Below are 16,729 nucleotides of genomic sequence, written 5' to 3'. Positions count from 1 at the left end.
AATATTAGTTTTAGAATTTGTCTTAAACCGACAGTAGGTACTCGTACCTAAAAACAAACAACTCTAAGATTAACCACTTAATTAACAAACGATTAGAAAACTAATAAAACTGTTCAAGATCATCTTCAACAGCCACTTTCGAATTCACGAGTGAACAAAAATTATTGAAGTTAAATTAATTTTACACAAAGAATATTTTCAGTACTGTACCTATGAATATTTAATAGAAAAAAAAAAACATAAAAAACGGCTCTACTTTACGTGCAAAACTAGTATAACTAATGCATAAAGTCTTTAAAATCTCATTAGAACATCAGAAAGAGGTTAACGACGCACAAACGTAGCACTTTTTTATATTTCTTTACCTTATTTAGTACCTAATAGGTAAGAACTTTGTATGAGTACCTAAATAGGCATAAATAGGTAAGGGTCAACTACTAATAATACTTAGATATATATTTAGTGTGATTGGTCGTAGCGTCTTAGGGGCTTTATTTTAAGGGGGGAAAATGATCTAATTACTTCTCCTGCCTTAGGCGAGGCGAGAGGTTGTGTCAGACTCTTACTGATTAAAAACCACCCCGTTCCTACTCCTGCTTTTCGAGCCGGGGTCCCTGTAAACGCGCTAGATAGTCCGCAGCTCCGGATCAGGCATCAACCCTACTGGGCCCCATCTGTGGTGGTCTGATGGCTAGCGTCATAATATGGTTTCGGTTAAACTGAAAAAGTAGGTAATGCATAATAAAGTAATTTGTAATGTATGAGCATCTTACCAATGCAAAGTTAATTTATGTTATGTACCTACCTATTTTTTATTCTAAATAGACAGGTACTAACAGTAAACAATACTGTCAATATACTTAACAATACATACCATCAGCAGTCATTGTTTTACCGAATTCATTAGCAAATAACTAAACACTTGTGTCTGTTTACCGTCGCTTCACTGTCCTTTCAAATAAACTACGGCCGCTAAACATAACTTATGACTATAATGTCTTAGAGATAAATCATTAAAACTAAATAATTTCCTTCTCATTATTATTTTAAACTACGAAATTAAAATAAGAGGTAAGTATTAACTAGCAGTTTAAATAAATTGGCTTACAAAAGTCAGTATTATTAATAAAAAACTAAACGTAAATAAATTGTTTTATTACGTTTTGGTTTTGCTCCGATCTTTTGATCAGCTGTTTGGACAGCTGATTGCGTAGCTGTCATCGGTGACAGTTATTGTGGAGTTGTCAATGTTGTCAATCCGGGAAAACTGACGCAGTCACGCAGTACAGTTATCGAATGTTGTCGAGCTACGCTTTAGGAATTACGTTTTCATTATATTTGTACATCGTAATATTGCACACGGGTTCGTGTTTAAATAGCGATAAATATATTAAATGATAAAAGGTCGCCTTCCAGCCAGAAACTGCTCAAGGTCGCACTGTGTTGTTTTCACTTTTAACAGTTTATCATGTAATAAACACAGCTAGAGTTCAGTATTTTTAAAAGAATCGGAAAAATGTCGCTTAAAAATATATTGCTAAGGTAGGTCAGTGTGAAATTTGCACCATTTAGTGCTAATCTAAATAAGAATACGTGTGTAAAGTATTATGTTTATTATATTTATAAGTTATTGTTTTTAATTATTATAATTGTGCTATTGTAGAATACTTAGATATACCTAAAGTGATACTTGACCCTTATAAAACAAGATAAACTAAAAAACAATAGTTAAAAATAAACTTCCAGCCTCCCCATTAATTATTTTTAATTTAAAATACACTACAAACTAATTATTTGCTTCTAGAACTATCAACCAGAAGAACAAATTCATAAGCGTGGCTGCCTCAGCAGTGAGGATCAACCAGGAACAATATAAACACAGAGAACAAAACAGACAATACAAACAAACAGTAGCCACAGCTTTGTTCAGCTCTGTGCTAATTGGAAGTGTATTAGCAGCAGGTAAATTAAACACTTTATTATAATAAAATTAATCAGCCTTTAATCTGGCCTGTTGTTGAAAAGCAAACCTAGTTACATTGAGTGTAAAGTTCATATTTCAGCAGTTTTTATGACACCCACATTATTAAGTTTTAAAGAGCTAAATCTAGTTAATAATGATTACCTATCTATAAGAGTAAACAATCTACAAATATGTACCTACTATTTACATTGCTTAAAATAAATTTTAACATTTATTTTAATTATCTTTCATTACAGAGAAATCTAACAAAGATAAAGACAAGGGTAAAGACGATAAAGATAAAGAAGACAACAAAGATGATCCATGTAAAGCGGGAGAAAGGTTGCCGGATCTACCAACATTCAGGGCTGACGAAGTTATCACTCATAACACTGCGTAAGTTACTGTTAAGTACCAATTTAATATTGTGCTATCACCTTTTTTAAGGGAAGAAAATCAACCAATCTCTCGTCAGCTCCCATCTTGGGAGGGGCAAGAGGGAGTATCAGACCGTCAGCTTTTGCACAAGGACGGTGGCAAAGTCTGCAAAAGAATACAAAATAAATAAAAATGTAGACTCCTACTGACGAAAAAGAAAGAAGGATGTTTTGGTTGCGTGCTATGGATGGCTTTCTTACTATTGATACATCATAATTATAGTTGAGCTGTGCATCTTCCTTGTATAGCTGCATAGCTTAGTATCAGTGGAAAGGGTCACATAGTTTCATGACTTTGCTATTACATCTTCATAGCATAGCTACATAGCACATCTCAAGGACCTTAAATTCAAAGGGAAACAAGATTATGCATTATCCATGCATAACTTTTTAAACTAAAATTGTATTGAAATAATGTAAAATATTGTACAGTCCTTACCTACCTGCCTAGTCATGTTGGCTGTGCAAATACATGAATAACATACATTTCTTGGAATTGCCTTATTAAATACTTTAAGGAAACATATCATACAAAAATATTACTATTTACCTGAATTAGGTGTGCTCAGCGTTTAGTCACAACAAATTAACAGGAAGACTTATGCTATTTATCATTGCATATCTGCAATACATACAATACACATGCATGTTTCATTTTATTTCCGAGATTAACGAACACCAATAGATTTTTATTTATAAAGATCGATTTTAAATTATAAACTGCAGAAAAACGAATACTGCAGAAATTGACAAACAATAACTATAAATAAGTACTAGTTATTTATATTGTTTGTCAATTTCTCGATTTTGTAAAATGTAGAATCTAGGAACCCATGTGTCGCCCTAGCAACTGTAATACACACAATATGTACCTACAAACTGGTTCTCGTTTTGATACAATCAACCAGTAAAGACAAGCCAGACTTACTAGATATCTTGATAAAATTATAAAATAGTTACCCATATTGATACCATGTATTTTTGATAATCAATTGAATCGATAGATAATAAAATAAAGATTGTGTCATTGTTAATTTTGTATCAAGATTTTAAATCAATGATATGGACTAACTGACAGGCACCTGAAGGAAATTTGTATTTTACCTTTGCATAATATATGTATGTAGGAACACCTCATGCAGTATAGAATTTCATCATGCCTGTTACCTAGGTGATAGTAAATGCAAATGGTTTTATTTACATGAGTGTTTCTTCACTTAATGTCACACATGTTAAGACTACCAGAAGTGAAAGTTGCCCTACAAAATAGCACTACGCGATAAAAGAATGTTGTTGAAATCGTATTTTAGCAGACGATATAATTCTTGGGCCGCCTTGTTGGTTAAGTGGTCGCAATTGCGACTGCCGGGCAAGGGGTCTCGGGGTCGATTCCCGACTTTGCTTCTTTCAATTTATTGAAAATTTCTCAGTAGTATGGCAATAGCCGCACCCCTATTAAATGGGACTTATTTTTATATTTAATTAATCTTAATTAATCTAGCCAGCTACTCTCACCAGTTAAGTACCAATTTGTAATGCAAATTGCACAATTGGAAAGGTCAAGAAAAATACTGAAAAGTTTCCTCAGATAACACATACCTACGACATACGTAATAAGATGTTTTGACAAGATCTACACACGTTGATAAGCATCGTACATAACTTCGCAGTGCTATCGGCTCCCGTGCGGTAACTGAATCTAATCTTGACCTGATAAGACGCATGTCAAGTAGATATTACTGTGTACCCAACACAGTAGGTTACCTTGTCAAAATATTAATGTGATATTTTTTTATAGATACATAATATTTTTAACAGTCTGTTATCCAAAAAACACTTCTATATTCAAACACTTAAGTTTTCCATGCTCACGTTAGTCCAAATGCTTACAATTTCCACTGTCTCCCATTGGCGTAAGCAGAGATAAATAATTATAAATAAAGTTGATACTTAATATTATATTAATGTATGATCGTTTAAAAGTGTGAAAAACATCCAATGACTTCTCCGGCCTTGGGCGAGGTGAGCGAGAATGTCAGACTCTTACTGACTAAAAACGTTACTACTCCTGCTTTTCGAGCCGGAGCCCCGATAAACCCGCTAGCACGTGTCTAGTTCTGGCCGGGTGTTGAGTTACCCTAGCTCGCCGTCCGCAGATATCTTCCTTATATTATGGTGGCCGGAGGTCGTCGGGAGTGTCTCTCGCGACGGCTGGGGCGTGAGGACGATTGTTCACACACACGCCCCTCCTCCTACTTAGTATACAAGTATATGATAGTGATATTTGATATGAATCATGTAATGCTTTAATGAGACTTTAATTACTGTTAGAAAAGTCTCGCAAAAAGCAATAAGCTTTACATACAACAATACAGTAATTATAAGTACTTTTAAACAGTGTAATAGAATGCTTTGTCTTCAGTTAACAACCACATCAGTTGAATAAAAGCATATTATGTATTGTTATGTTGCTATGTTTTAAAGCAGGGGTTCCCAACCTTTTCATGGTCAAGGATCATTTTTATGTCATTCTTGTTTGGCTAGGGACCACTATTATTATATTAACTAAAAAGCACAGTTTAGTCACGTACATTAATGGTAAAAAGTCTACTAGTTTCGAGTCACAAAGGGACTCCTCATCATGAGCAGCGTGTGCAGATGCGGTGAAGTCGCGCACCCTACTATTATTTATTTTTCATTATTGATCCCATATTAAGATTTTCTCCAGACATGAATCCCATGAGCATTATTCCTAATCAGCTGCTCCTCTGAGTTCTCTCTTTTGTCATAAGTTTAATTCTAGCTTTATCCCTTCTATTTATTTAGGACAGAGGTGTTGTCTTGTGTATTTTTTTTTTCATTTTGCGGACCACCTATTGAGAACCCCTGTTATAGAGGTATTACAAAACCACACATAACATAATAGTGGTTGCCATGGATACAGTATTATGTGGTCACCCAATGGCTATGATTGTAAAGTTTCTACTATAGCCAACCTTTATGTGCTTATTGAACCTATTATGACATTGTTCAGTAGTGATTGTGGTTTTGGTTATCATAATAATATAATTACGATTCAATTTGTGTAATTTCTAGAGATTTATTCACAGTCAATAAATAAGTACTTAACTATTTCTCTCCATTCTATCTCTGTCCTTTCGAATCTACACTTTAGAACGAACACCTAGCATCACTGACAGACAGACTGAAGTACAATTCAATTGGACGTTTCAAAAGTGCCTAATGTAGAATTTAAATAAATGTTTTGACTTTGACTATTTAACCATTTTGTTATCAGTTGAGTATTTTTAATTTATGAACGAAAAGGTTTTACCAATATTGGTGAAGTAGTTTCTAAGATGTAATGAACAAAGACTGTTTGTTTTATTTATGAAGTTGCTGTAGTTTACGAATATTTTGTTACATGTCGTTACGTTCCGTTTATTTTTAGTACATTTTTGTAACATAATTGAAACTGTTAGTGATAAACTATTGACGCACTCTGATAACAAAGTAATAAGTACGTATATAACTATGTGTAGAACTGACGTAGATATTGCTAAATCGTGATAAAATATTTAAACATGTGTCGGCGACGTAAACTGATATTCACCTAATAATTAACCACTGACATGTTTTCTATTGTTAAAGAAATCGTTTCGTTATAGACTTCATATTTCGGGTAAAGCAAGTTTTGCCTATATTTTGTAATATAAATCATATTTATGTCGATATCCTCCTGAGTCCGAGGGTATGATATTTTCGTTTATTGATTTGATTTTTACAACATGATATCTTACCATTATATAGACACAAGAAAAAATAAAATTATAATTAAAATTAAAATTATAATTATTAACTAAAAATTACAACGTTTCGTTTCACGAAAAAAACTTGATGCTAAACTGGTGCACTTCGGTAAAATATTTTATTTTTTTGGTTGTCCTAAATTTAGAACTTCAGTACTCAGGAGGATATGTTATGATAAAATATCGATAACATGACTTGTTTATCTTTCTTTCGATAATAATGTAACAATCTTAAACGCACACCCCTAAACGAAATTACTTCATTATTCGTAACAGTTAATTAATTTTAAATTATCTAATTAATTACCTTTAGTACCATTTTTTCAACTTTATACCTCGAAACTCAATGATCTTTCACCAACTACTATAGCTAATTATACTGAAGCGGCACTCTGATTAAAAACTAATAAAAAAGTTAAGTAAAAATGTTCAATTCCTTTCCTTTAATTAATACGGACATTCGTACAAAACTCAATAATAAGGTAGGTGCCTATTCAATCATCTTATTCGAAACGAAACGAAACGAAATAGCGCCATGAAAGTGTAATTTCGTTGCAGTCCAATAAGCGTGGAAATCTGTGAGTAAAACGAGGAGTTGGCTGATTGACTGTTAATCTATCGATAGTTAGCAATTTACTGATAGGTAAACGATTTGAATAGATTAAAAAGATAGACATCATAGTTAGGTACTGTAGTTAAGGATCAAAGAGCTACAATCCCCTAGCATTTTTTTTAAATTAATAATACTATTACTTGGTAGCAATTTAGTTTAACACATTGAACGCCGTGGTTGTCTCCGTTGACCGACGTTAGCGGAGGTTTTTCCTTCAACAGTTTTCTATTGGCAGTCATAGTTTTAACAATGTATATCGTCATGCATTCTTAGTCTTAAATGATAAATGATATTTATTTTTGAAAGTAGGTTTCAAGATAACACTTTTACACGTCAATCTCGCATTTCCTATCGGACTATTCTAAGAAGAAATGCCGAAACAAATTTAGAGGCTCTTGTATCAAACCTATACCACTATTATAGTGCCTTACATTAATTTGTCTCTGCCTTTTGTACACAGGGAAAGCTTTTGGGTAATTTACAAAAACGGCGTATACGATGTGACCTCATTCCTGCCCTCCCACCCTGGAGGGGATCAAATCATGATGGCGGGAGGACTCAGCATCGAACCCTTCTGGAGTGTCTACGGAATGCACAAGACGCAGGAGATCTGCGACTTACTGGAGACTTACAGAATAGGTACGTGTAAGATGGTGAATGGGAAGATAGGTCACAAAGGAGGGGCTACCGTTTATAGTTTAATACATGGGACTGTGTGTATACCTTACGTCTTTTCGTCCAATAGTGTCACACCATTGGACACTAAATTTTTGACAGCTGCAATGATTGGACAAATAAGACATCACGTTACACTAACATCATCTGATAAGCACAATGAATGCAAATATCCCATAAAAATCTATCAGGAATTTAGTACTTCACGATTGGCAATCATAATATACGATGTGTTTTCCCAGGTAACATTCACGAAGCCGACATGATAGACCATTCGGCCGAAGAAGAGCTCTGGTCGAAGGAGCCGAGCAGAGACGAGCGGCTGATAGTGAAGACTAGTAGGCCCTTCAACGCGGAGATACCGGCCAAGCTGCAGGTCGCACACTTCGACACGCCCAAGTACGTTGGTACAAGCTGTGTGTTTTTGGATTGCACTGAGATATTTTGTTCTATAAATTACCTAATTTTAGTGTCTTTAGTGATTGGATTTCAAATCTAGGAAATCAGCTATCTTATCACCATCATCTCATCAACCTGCCACCATAATTCTCATCTCTCAGTCTTCTTAATTCATTAATACTTATAACTTTTCTTATTGTACAGATTTGTGTTACTTGATATTATCAATTTCACACACTTCAATCACCCTTCCTTAAGATTCTGCACGCAATTTTAACCCTTATCAACCTTATCTTACAAAACAGCATATGCAACACACTCTTCATTTCTTTACGGTGTTCTTTTGTTTGCAGCGAATTATTTTTCGTCCGTCAACACATGCCTGTTCCAGAGTTGGATGCGTGTAAGCATAAAGTGAAGGTGATCGTAAAGAATGGAGAGACAAAGACGCGTGAGTTCAGCCTGCAACAACTGGACAAGTTCCCGCGGACCAAAGTACGCGCCGCACTCATGTGTGCCGGGAACCGGCGCAGTGAGATGAATGAGGTACTGCCTTATTCTTATTGCAGATGTAAATTTATCTTTTAACTAGCTTTTTTGATCACTGGAAGTTCTTAAATCGCTCTATCCACTAAAACGGGGGGGGGGTAAAATGGGGTGAATAGAATTCAAAGGGTGAATAGATACAGGAATGGGGTGAATAGACACAGGAATGGGGTGAATAGATGTTAGAACATTTTCCCAACATTTATTCACCCCTTTTCTGAATCTATTCACCCCGTTGTACGGTAGTGAAAACCGCATAAAAATCTGTTCAGTAGGTTTTGAGTTCTTAAGTATTTTTGACGGTCTTTTATTCTCCACGTTTATAAAAATGATCAATCAAACTGTTACAAATGGTCTTCTTAGCAGCAGATAATAATTTTATTATTAACTGTTGATGTTGATAATTTATGGTTTTTTAATAAGGTCTAAATTCTATTGAAGAAATCTAATTGCTTCCTTTACTATTAATTTTCAAGCAATAAGTGTCTGTTTTGTTTGAACCCGCAGGAGGTGAAGCCAGTGAAGGGCATCAGTTGGCAGGGCGGCGCCATCAGCAACGCGGTGTGGGAGGGCGTACTACTCCGCGATGTACTCCGCGACTGCGGGGTCGACTGCAACAACGTCGCCGGGAAACACGTCATTGTAACGTATATACCTACTATACTATATCCTAGAATCTTTGTATGTAGCGTACATTTTGTTTGTAGTTTGATAAAGTAACATATAAGTCTTGTAGTATAATAAATGGGTATAACCTGGGTGTCTTCAAGGCCCGAGTGAATAGGTTCCTTATGGGCAGACGGGCTCCATCGTAGGCCGCATCATCACTTACCACCGTGCGAGATAAAGGACGAACGCCGCCCCATCACAAAAAAAAATGTACCTAAAATTCTGAAAATAGGTAGATAATTGATCCAAATAAACACGTCTATTGACCTTGAACTTCCCAAAATCAACTTTGACCGACCTTGGGAATGATGATAATAAATCATTTTATGTTAAAAAGTGTTGTGCTATCATCTTCCTTTCTTAACCTTTTCTCAAATAGTTTTAGGGCAGCACTGAGTCTTAACAGGTTAAGGAAAATTTATATAAAACCAACCTTATTTATATATATACTTTTTATCCCCAGTTCACAGGCGCGGACATAGACGCGACTGGCGTGAACTTCTCGACCTCTATTCCGTTGGAGCAGGCGCTGAACCCCAACAACTGCATCCTGCTGGCCACGCACATGAACGGCGCCGAGCTGCCGCCCGACCACGGGTACCCGCTGCGGGTCGTCGTGCCCGGGGCTCCCGCTGTCAGGAGTGTCAAGTGGCTCGGTAAGGGAGCTTTTGGGAAGGTTTTGTGAGACATACTAAATTAATCATTATGTGGTTTACTCACGTAACTGTTTGACGAGACACTCGACTAGTTTCAAGCCATGCTAGAGGCTCATATTCATGAGCAGCATTCCGCGACACACGACGCGGCGATTGTCGCGCTGCTACTGGCGACTCGAGTTTCGCGCCCATCGCGCCCTCTGCCTGGACTCACGCGCACTTTCCAGCGCGGGAGGCAATGTTGGCTCGTTAGACTCGTTGAAACTAGTCGAGTTCCTCGTCAAACAGTTACGTGAGTAAGCCGATAACATAATAATTAGTTTTTATTATATTATCTACCTTTATTGGTTAAATACGGGGAGGGAGATGTAGATGAATGAACCTCGGCTATGTTGTTTTAGTGGGATGAGTACAAAATTAAAACAAACATCATTTTCATCACAATTCCTGTTTCTTCGTCATTTCTCCTTGTACCGAATTCTAAGCTTTTTGGTTTTGTTGTAGGTACGTGAGATTTTATGCCCTTTTAATAACCTTTACGTTTCAATGGTAGCTAACAGCTACGACTGTGCTTTATGTGATTTATATCTAAACAATTTTCTCTCATCAACAAGCCATTCTGTAAGTATCTCAATACCAATTTTCCACCTATAGAATCAATTACCGTCTCAAAAGAAGAGAGTTGTTCCCACTGGCACCAGAAGGACTACAGATCATTCAACGCGTCCGAGACGTGGGAGACGGCGGACTTCTCGACCGCGCCGCCTATATACAGCCTGCCTATCACGTCCGCTATATGCGACCCAGCCGACGGAGACACCGTCGTTCCAAAGGATGGAGTCGTCGAAGTTAGAGGTAAGAATTGGAGTTGATTTTCAGCTGTTCTTTATATAGATGTGACGACATCTGTTGTCATATAACGAAGATTTCAGTTTGCGTAGGTAACCAATAGATGGCGCGGAACACATTTTCTGTTTCACTCGGTAAAAAATCAAAACAGATAGAAATTCACACTGTATAATCCTTGGGCAGCGGCCCGTAAAGTAAACTTAGGTTTACTTTAGTTAGCTATCTAATCCATAGAGGATTCTCCTTTTGCAGGATCAAACTGATTCTTGTAACAGGCACAAAACTTTTTGCTTGTCTCAGAGACATTGAATTACTCCTTTAAAAAGCTAATTTGTTAATGCATTTTTTTTATCCTCTTACAATAAGGTTACGCATACTCCGGCGGCGGTGCTAAGATCGTCCGAGTGGACATATCACCAGACTGCGGCGAGACCTGGATACAGGCTGACGAGCTGCAGACTGATGATGCACCGGCCCAGCAACACCACTCCTGGGCGCTGTGGACTGTCACGATACCTGTCTGTAAGGGTCAGGAAGACGTAAGATCATTCGTATTTTGCTTGATATGGGTTAGGGCAACGAGCAGAGGTAGATCACCTGATGAGCAATCAGTATCACTCATGGACACCCGCAACACCAAAGGAGTTACAAGTGCGTTGCTGTCCTTTTGGTGGAAGGGGATTGGATCTTCGATAACCTCGCTCACATGGTGAAACAACACAAGCTTGAAAAGCCAAGCTTGTGCTTTTCTTGTTTGGATCAGAGAATTTGTCGTTTAGAAGTTACAAAAGCTAAGTAAAATACAATACTATTGATAAGTAAACTCTAAATACGAGTACCAATAGTTTAGGGATAGGAGCATATTCGACACATTACTATTTGCTTTTTCCCCCACAAAGAAGAAAACGTAATAAAAGGTTCCTGAACAATCGTGTAGTAACTTTATTCGGAGATACTTTGTAGAAATAGAATAGTATTGTATGTTCATCCAACTATTATTTACAGATGGTACTATGGGCGAAGGCAACAGACAGCAACTTCAATACTCAACCAGAGAGATTTGACGATATTTGGAACATTAGAGGAGTACTCAGCAACGCCTACCATAAAATCACAGTACAGATCGCACGTTAGTTATAGTCATTTTTATGAACAACTTTATTTCTTAGTGTTAAGGTCTATTTTTGAAATTCATTTGTTACCGTTTTAATAATAATTTTCTACGACTGTTAGTAGTAGATCGTTGATTTTGAAATGTTTGATATTTAAGAACAAAATATTTGTATCGATATTCCAACTGAGAACACTGTTTTACTTTTACCAAATTGCTTTAGTTCGGTCGATAGTATTTTATGTATTTTTTATTTTTATTTTGACAAATTGTACTTATGATTAATTTATTATAATATCGTGCACCAATTGAAAGGAAATGGCTCGACGTTTATATACTCTGTTTTAGTCAATCTCGTAGTGTTGTGCTTACATTTAGTTTTTAATGTTACCATGCTCGAAACTTGATATTTTTCACATGACTTTTAATAAACTTATCGCGTATATTTTTATACACTTTTATTTTTACGTTGTTTTCCGTACAAGATTGTTCTTTAGTGCTGTCGTTGTAATGATTTCATGTGTCAAACATATCTGAATTATAATGTTTACAAAAATAATTGTATATTATTTTCTTTTATTCTTTTTTTTAATAAATATATTCATAGGTATTTGAATAACTGTTTTCTGAACAGTTAGTGAATTGGAAAGAGGTAACAACATACTGAACTATTATATACTTGACAAATTCCGAGATTATCTTTCTCGACCATGACAGTTAGTATAATATCATACCTACTACTCACGCCAATGCATTTTATTTGACTAAATCAAACTCTTATAAGTTATAAGGTAGTCATCAATCAAATGTTATGAATTTAGATAATATAATAATTATATTTAAATTGTTATATTAATTATAAAATTATATTTTTACATAATAAAACTTGTTTTAATAACAAAAGCCCACATGAGCGCCGAACGCGGTACTACATTTTGAGAGAGGTAAAATTTGCTGTAGGCCCCTCCCATTACCACTCAGCTTGTAGGCACCCAGTGAAATCATTTATCTCTTCAATACCTAATTGTAACAAAGACTTTGTCCCATTATTACGCACGTAGATAATTATTGTATACATAATTATACGTAATCGCACACTTAAATTAAGTTTATATTGACGACAAAAAGGTCTATGGCCTACAGATAATATGAAGGCCAATTTAGGTCCGGTTACCAAACGATTTACAATTCAATCAATGTGGACTTACACCTATAGATTTAAATATTTACTTGCAATATAAAAACAGGTAGGTAGGTATGTAGTGTTAATTTATTGACACAGTAGGCAATAATAGATCGCAGGTGTGTCTTATTTAAAGTATCATTTGGTTGAAATATTCCATCATATCTTCGTAGGCAGGTTTCTGATACGAAGGAACGTAAGGGACGTTAGTAAGATATATGTATTGATACAGTGGATGGCTGGGAATGGGAATGCTAAAGTTGAAGGCTTAATGAAGCCCTTAATTGGGCGACTTTAGGATCTTGATCCAGTTCATAGGTTTCGAGACACTGCGTTGAGGAACTCATCCGAATTTATACTGCCTTAAACAAATTCCCTCTTAAAAAAACAATAGTATTTGCCTTCGTGTACCTAAGAACTTTTGGGTTCATTATAAATATGTACGCACAGGTATACATTAGAATAAAATTGTTCTGTGCGGGAATTGAACCCGCTACTTGTACAGTAACGAGTCGTCCCGTCAATATCTAATCGATCAACTTTTTTGTGATGAGGTAGGTACGCAGTAGGTAAGCCTTGTATCCATGCTGTTTGTCGCTCCCGCCCCTTAATTTTCGTTGCAATTCACATACATATATTATGCTACATAGCACGCCCATCAGTAAATTGTTCTGACATCATCAAATTAAACAACAATTGGCTCACTTATCCAAATAGTTGTCTGCACATAACTATTCCCCTTATCAATACGATTGAATCATATCTCAGTATACACAAGTAACATCCCGGTTCGTTTAAATAAATGAATTAATAATATGAATTGTAATAGGTATGCCAGAGTCCAAACTCACAAAGTCAGTGTGGTTCGCGTGCGGTCGGGGCAGCACGTCAACATGTTCGCCTTGAGACTCGTTACGAGTGCGACAAAATTTGCAAAAACGTTGCCAAGCGCACCGTGTATCAAAACTATTCACACTGTAAATGTTCTATTCAAAAATAAAACAGACGATTTACTCAGTGTTGATATTCGCGGTGAATCTCTACAGTTCCCGTACGTGTGGTTAAGAGAGAACTGCCAGTGTGAACAGTGCTATCATACTTCAGCCAAGAGCAGGATACTCGATTGGAACAATTTTGATCTAAATGTCAAACCGAAAGACGTCTCTAAAGACCAAAATGCTTTACAAGTCACCTGGAACGACGGACATACATCGCAATATAATTTAAACTGGCTAAAGTTCAGAGGCTTCACCACGGAAAATCAAAATAAATACACAGAAACTATTTATAAACCCAAAAAGATTACATGGAACAACGAAGACTTCCCAAAAATATTTTCCAAACACGATTACAATGAGATATTAAACTCGGATGAGGCTCTGTACAACTGGCTATACCAGTTATCTGTTTACGGAGTCGCATTGATTCAGAACACACCGGACTCCGAGACTGCTATAGATGCAGTTGTGAATAAAATCGGATTTACAAAGAGAACACACTACGGCGTCAAGTTTGTCGTGCGGAATGTGCCGAATACGAGTAATGTGGCCTACTTGTCGAGCAATTTACAGTTGCACACTGACCTACCGTACTATGAATATTGCCCTGGAGTGAATTTGTTACATTGTTTAGTTCAAACAGCTAGTAAAGGTGGGGAAAATATACTCTCCGACTGCCATTATGTCGCACAATATATGAAAGTGCATCACCCAGAGCAATATAAACTGCTGACCGACACGGAAATCGAGTGGAGAGACGTCGGGGTAGAGGATGGTAACGAGTTTTTCAAACTACATCGCGATCCAGTCATCTGCTTGGACCGACACGGTGAAGTAACGAGGATTAATTTTTCTATTCCACAAAGGGGCAGTCAGTTTCCTGGGCCCATTGATTTAGTGAAGCCTTGGTATGAAGCGCACGCTAATTTCTTAGCTTTGAACCAGAAGTTCGGTGCGCGGTTTAAAACTGCTGCTGGAGACATTCTGTGTTTCAACAACATAAGGTTGCTGCATGGTCGGAATGCATATGAGGACAGTGAGAACAACGTGAGGCAACTAATAGGAGCCTATGTGGACTGGGATGAGATATACTCGAGATTAAGGTGTTTGAGAGTGAAGTTGAAGAATGAAGATGGAATTTGCTGAGATTCTATGATGTAACTATAGTTATTTTACATTACCTACCTAGGTACTTTAAATAAACAAGAAAAATAAATAAAGTATGGCTTTTGACTAGGTAGTTAAATAAAATAATATGAATATAAAACAAGTGATTTTTATTTATTAATAATATATTTCCGTAATATTAAGGGAGCACCCTAAAAGACTCAAAATTATTTGCACATTTTGTAATGAACATATCTACACAGGTTTAACCCAGCCGATTTTTTATAAAACTTAAGTTTTATTTATTATTTATTAAATTGAAAGCCAAACTACTTACAAAAAATTAAAACAAAAATAAACTATTTTAAATATTTGCGGTAAATATTACCTTCCATAAATAATGTGACAGGGTAAACCCTGATGCATAGTTATTGACTGATATTAAACTATTCACGATAAACAATATTTTTGAAAAGTTTGTTTTATAAAAATGTTTCCTCTTTATAGCCATGGCTTTATATTCCATGCATACATGACACACTTTAAGATACAATAAAATCTTCATAACTACAGTATATTTGTACTTAGTAGTTGATAATGGGATCGGCAGGATTTAAAAAGTACCATTGTTAATTACCCCTAATATTTATTTAGTTTATATCAAGTTAAATTCACATCAGTATTACACTTGTAATAACTACTAAGTTATTATATTGTCATTACATAACATAAAGTATACTTATATTACAATTTCAAAACTTTGAATACAAATGATATTACACATTACTTAAGTTCCACATAAGTATCTATGGCATAACTTCTAATAGAAAACCTGCTGAGAGGAATAATCTTGTCAGTCTCTTCAGAAATATCTTTTACTTCAATTAATGGAAACTCTTCAAACTCTGGATTTATGGACATTGCAACAGCATTGGACTCGTTGGTATGAATGTATATGGAAAAGCTGCTATTATCAGGAAGTTCTTTTAAATTATTACTAACAGAAGACAATTTCAAGCAGAAGGCACGCAAGTTCTGTTCACACTGCACTAAATACGCGTCCACAGTCTCATCAAACATGCTGTTCTTATCAAACTGAAAAACAAACTTTAATAAAGGTTTGTATTCACTTTCTGTCACCACAAACTCCACGCAGTCCAGTTGATTATTCTTCAAACATTCCACGATTGTCTTCAAGCACAGCTCAATATACTGATTCACTTCAGGGTGTATAGAACGATACACTACAACGTTGTACTTTTTACGCATTTCAAAAATATTTTTAGGATAAACTGATGTATAGTAAAGAATACTGTGAAAAGCAACTCCCAAGAATTCGGCAGTGATGTCAATAAAACAACTATCTTTATCCATGTTTATTGTTTAAGCATGGTTTAATAAAAGGGGAATATTTACAAATAATGAATAGGTACCAAAAGTAAACAAACGTGAAGAGCGCCTACTTGCTTGCCAGTCGTCTGTCACTGTCAACTGTCAAATCAACGTCAAACAAAAAAATCCAATGACGTCTTTTATCGAGTACGTACATAGTTTTTGGAATTATCGATTCAAATCGATTTAGTAATCGATTAATATTGATAATTAAAAAAGTGGTTTCTTTTTATTCACATTTCAACATACTTTACTATTTTTATTGTTTTGCTTGAAAGCAGAGCCTTAACCGTTGGGGTACAGAAAGATGCCGCGATATGAC

At 35.8% G+C, this 16,729-nt stretch overlaps 3 protein-coding genes across 4 annotated transcripts; 2 read left to right on the top strand and 1 right to left on the bottom strand.

Annotated features, from left to right (window-relative positions):
- Positions 1 to 1,252: 1,252 nt before the first annotated feature.
- Positions 1,253 to 12,286, top strand: LOC118276821 (sulfite oxidase, mitochondrial). Of its 2 annotated transcripts, XM_050698744.1 has the most exons (11): positions 1,253 to 1,542; positions 1,805 to 1,962; positions 2,221 to 2,359; positions 7,283 to 7,461; positions 7,740 to 7,896; positions 8,250 to 8,442; positions 8,950 to 9,084; positions 9,575 to 9,767; positions 10,422 to 10,622; positions 10,983 to 11,155; positions 11,622 to 12,286. In XM_050698744.1, the coding sequence occupies exons 1-11, from the start codon at positions 1,517 to 1,519 to the stop codon at positions 11,748 to 11,750; spliced, it is 1,683 nt and encodes a 560-aa protein (XP_050554701.1). In that variant the 5' UTR covers positions 1,253 to 1,516; the 3' UTR covers positions 11,751 to 12,286. The 2 variants fall into 2 exon arrangements, with proteins under 2 accessions (XP_050554701.1, XP_050554702.1); XM_050698745.1 differs by lacking the exon at positions 1,253 to 1,542 and having other exon boundaries at positions 1,814 to 1,962; positions 2,221 to 2,369.
- A 1,448-nt stretch (positions 12,287 to 13,734) lies between these two features.
- Positions 13,735 to 15,178, top strand: LOC118270636 (gamma-butyrobetaine dioxygenase-like). Its single transcript, XM_035586329.2, has one exon. The coding sequence runs from the start codon at positions 13,804 to 13,806 to the stop codon at positions 15,052 to 15,054; it is 1,251 nt and encodes a 416-aa protein (XP_035442222.2). The 5' UTR covers positions 13,735 to 13,803; the 3' UTR covers positions 15,055 to 15,178.
- A 463-nt stretch (positions 15,179 to 15,641) lies between these two features.
- Positions 15,642 to 16,712, bottom strand: LOC118272652 (mitotic spindle assembly checkpoint protein MAD2B). The gene has a single exon (XM_035589282.2). It carries the CDS (start codon positions 16,387 to 16,389, stop codon positions 15,799 to 15,801), a length of 591 nt encoding a protein of 196 aa, XP_035445175.2. The 5' UTR covers positions 16,390 to 16,712; the 3' UTR covers positions 15,642 to 15,798.
- Positions 16,713 to 16,729: the final 17 nt, after the last annotated feature.

The sequence above is a fragment of the Spodoptera frugiperda genome, chromosome 15 (assembly GCF_023101765.2).
Source record: "Spodoptera frugiperda isolate SF20-4 chromosome 15, AGI-APGP_CSIRO_Sfru_2.0, whole genome shotgun sequence".
Taxonomy (NCBI): Eukaryota; Metazoa; Arthropoda; class Insecta; order Lepidoptera; family Noctuidae; genus Spodoptera; species Spodoptera frugiperda.
Note: the sequence above shows the minus strand (reverse complement) of the source record. Positions and strands in the feature narration are given on the sequence as shown.